The sequence below is a fragment of the Myotis davidii genome, unplaced genomic scaffold (genome assembly GCF_000327345.1).
Source record: "Myotis davidii unplaced genomic scaffold, ASM32734v1 scaffold1055, whole genome shotgun sequence".
Lineage (NCBI taxonomy): Eukaryota > Metazoa > Chordata > Mammalia > Chiroptera > Vespertilionidae > Myotis > Myotis davidii.
The window spans coordinates 233,392-234,815 of NW_006286477.1; the positions used below are offsets into that span (position 1 = coordinate 233,392).

The 1,424-nt window shown below is 57.5% G+C and overlaps 1 protein-coding gene across 1 annotated transcript in view; it reads left to right on the forward strand.

Annotated features, from left to right (window-relative positions):
• Positions 1-1,424, forward strand: part of WDR11 (WD repeat domain 11) — an 82,435-nt gene that overhangs the window by 39,151 nt on the left and 41,860 nt on the right. Inside the window, exon 2 of the mRNA XM_015560157.1 lies at positions 538-671. Within this exon, the coding sequence (XP_015415643.1) occupies positions 538-671 (134 nt within the window). The remainder of the gene's footprint in view (positions 1-537; positions 672-1,424) is intronic.

Genomic DNA, 1,424 nt, shown 5'->3' on the forward strand with positions numbered 1-1,424 from the left:
CAGCGGGCTGCCCTGGGGAAGGTGGCAGGGGCCTGGCCAGGGCTGCAGCCTCCGGGCCGGTGCCGCCTAGTTCCCTGGTTGGAGGACCGGGACTGGCCGGTGCCGCCTGGTTCCCCGGTTGGAGGACCGGACTGGCCGGTGCCGCCTGGTTCCCCGGTTGGAGGACCGGGACTGACCGTCCCGCCTGGTTCCCCGGTTGGAGGACCGGGACTGAGCGCAGACGTTGCGCAACCTGGTCCCCGGCGCTTGGAGGCTGCGGAGTGGAGGAGGCAGAGGAGTGTGGCCTCCAGGACACAGGACAGGAGTTGCTTTATTCCTGCTCACGCTCCGTGTGCACGCACATCTAGAGCCTTTTTTACCCAAATGAAACACGAATTTCGACAAGCATTTTTTGAGCTCAGCCAAACCTCTTATTTAAACGAGATCATGTAAAAGGCTGACCTTTGGGCTTAAATAATAAGGTTACTGATGGTGATTAATGCCCGTTAGTTACAGCTGTCGTGTATCTAGGATGCCTCTTGCTCTGTGTTACCTGAGTTTCCACGTTGCTGTTTTGTAGGGGCTGGCAAGGTTTGATTGCTTATGGGTGCCATTCCCTTGTGGTGGTGGTCGATGCCAGCACTGCCCAGACGCTGCAAGTTTTAGAAAAGCATAAAGCTGATGTTGTCAAGGTAAGCCCGATGCCTCTTTGGCCCCGTAACCTGTTGTCTGTTCTGAAGTGTTAAATATCACTACACTCTCGTTAAGTCCTGCGTATACATGTTGAGCAGCTTTTAACTATAACAATCTATTTGGGGTTCACCTACTCCTTCCACGCATATGACTTAATGTCCTTTCAGGATGAGCTACAAAATGCTGGGTCTGAGGTGACTTCAAAGCTGACGGGAACACCAATGCTATCATTTGCTGGGCCTCTCATTCGTTATTAGTTCTGAGCACTTGGCATGTACCAAGGAGAGAGAGATGAAAGCCGTCCAACAGCTCATTGTCTAGCGAGGAAGATGAAAGCACAATAGGGTGTGATGAGCGAGACGTGCGTAATGCACTGTGGGGAGACCAAGGGGCTGCATGTGGCCTGGGGGTCGGGATGGGGGGGGGGGGCGGGGGGGCACTGCTGCAGACCATCAAGGGGCGGACCCTGAAGGAGGCGGAACCCGAAGGAGGCGGAACCCGAAGGAGGCGGAACTGGGAGTGGCGGACAAGGTCAGGGATAACCAGGGGTGGTGGAATCTTGGAACCGGCGGAACCAAGCGGCGACGCCCACGGAGCCGCCCGGACTGTGTTGGGAGCGGAAGTGCAGAGGCCCCGGTTTCCGGATTGCCGGTCGGTCCCGAGCGCCCGGGCTGCCGCGGCGATGTTGCCGCTCACGGTGAATTTCAAGGTGTCGGCCCGCACCCTCACCGGGGCCCTCAGCGCCCACAACA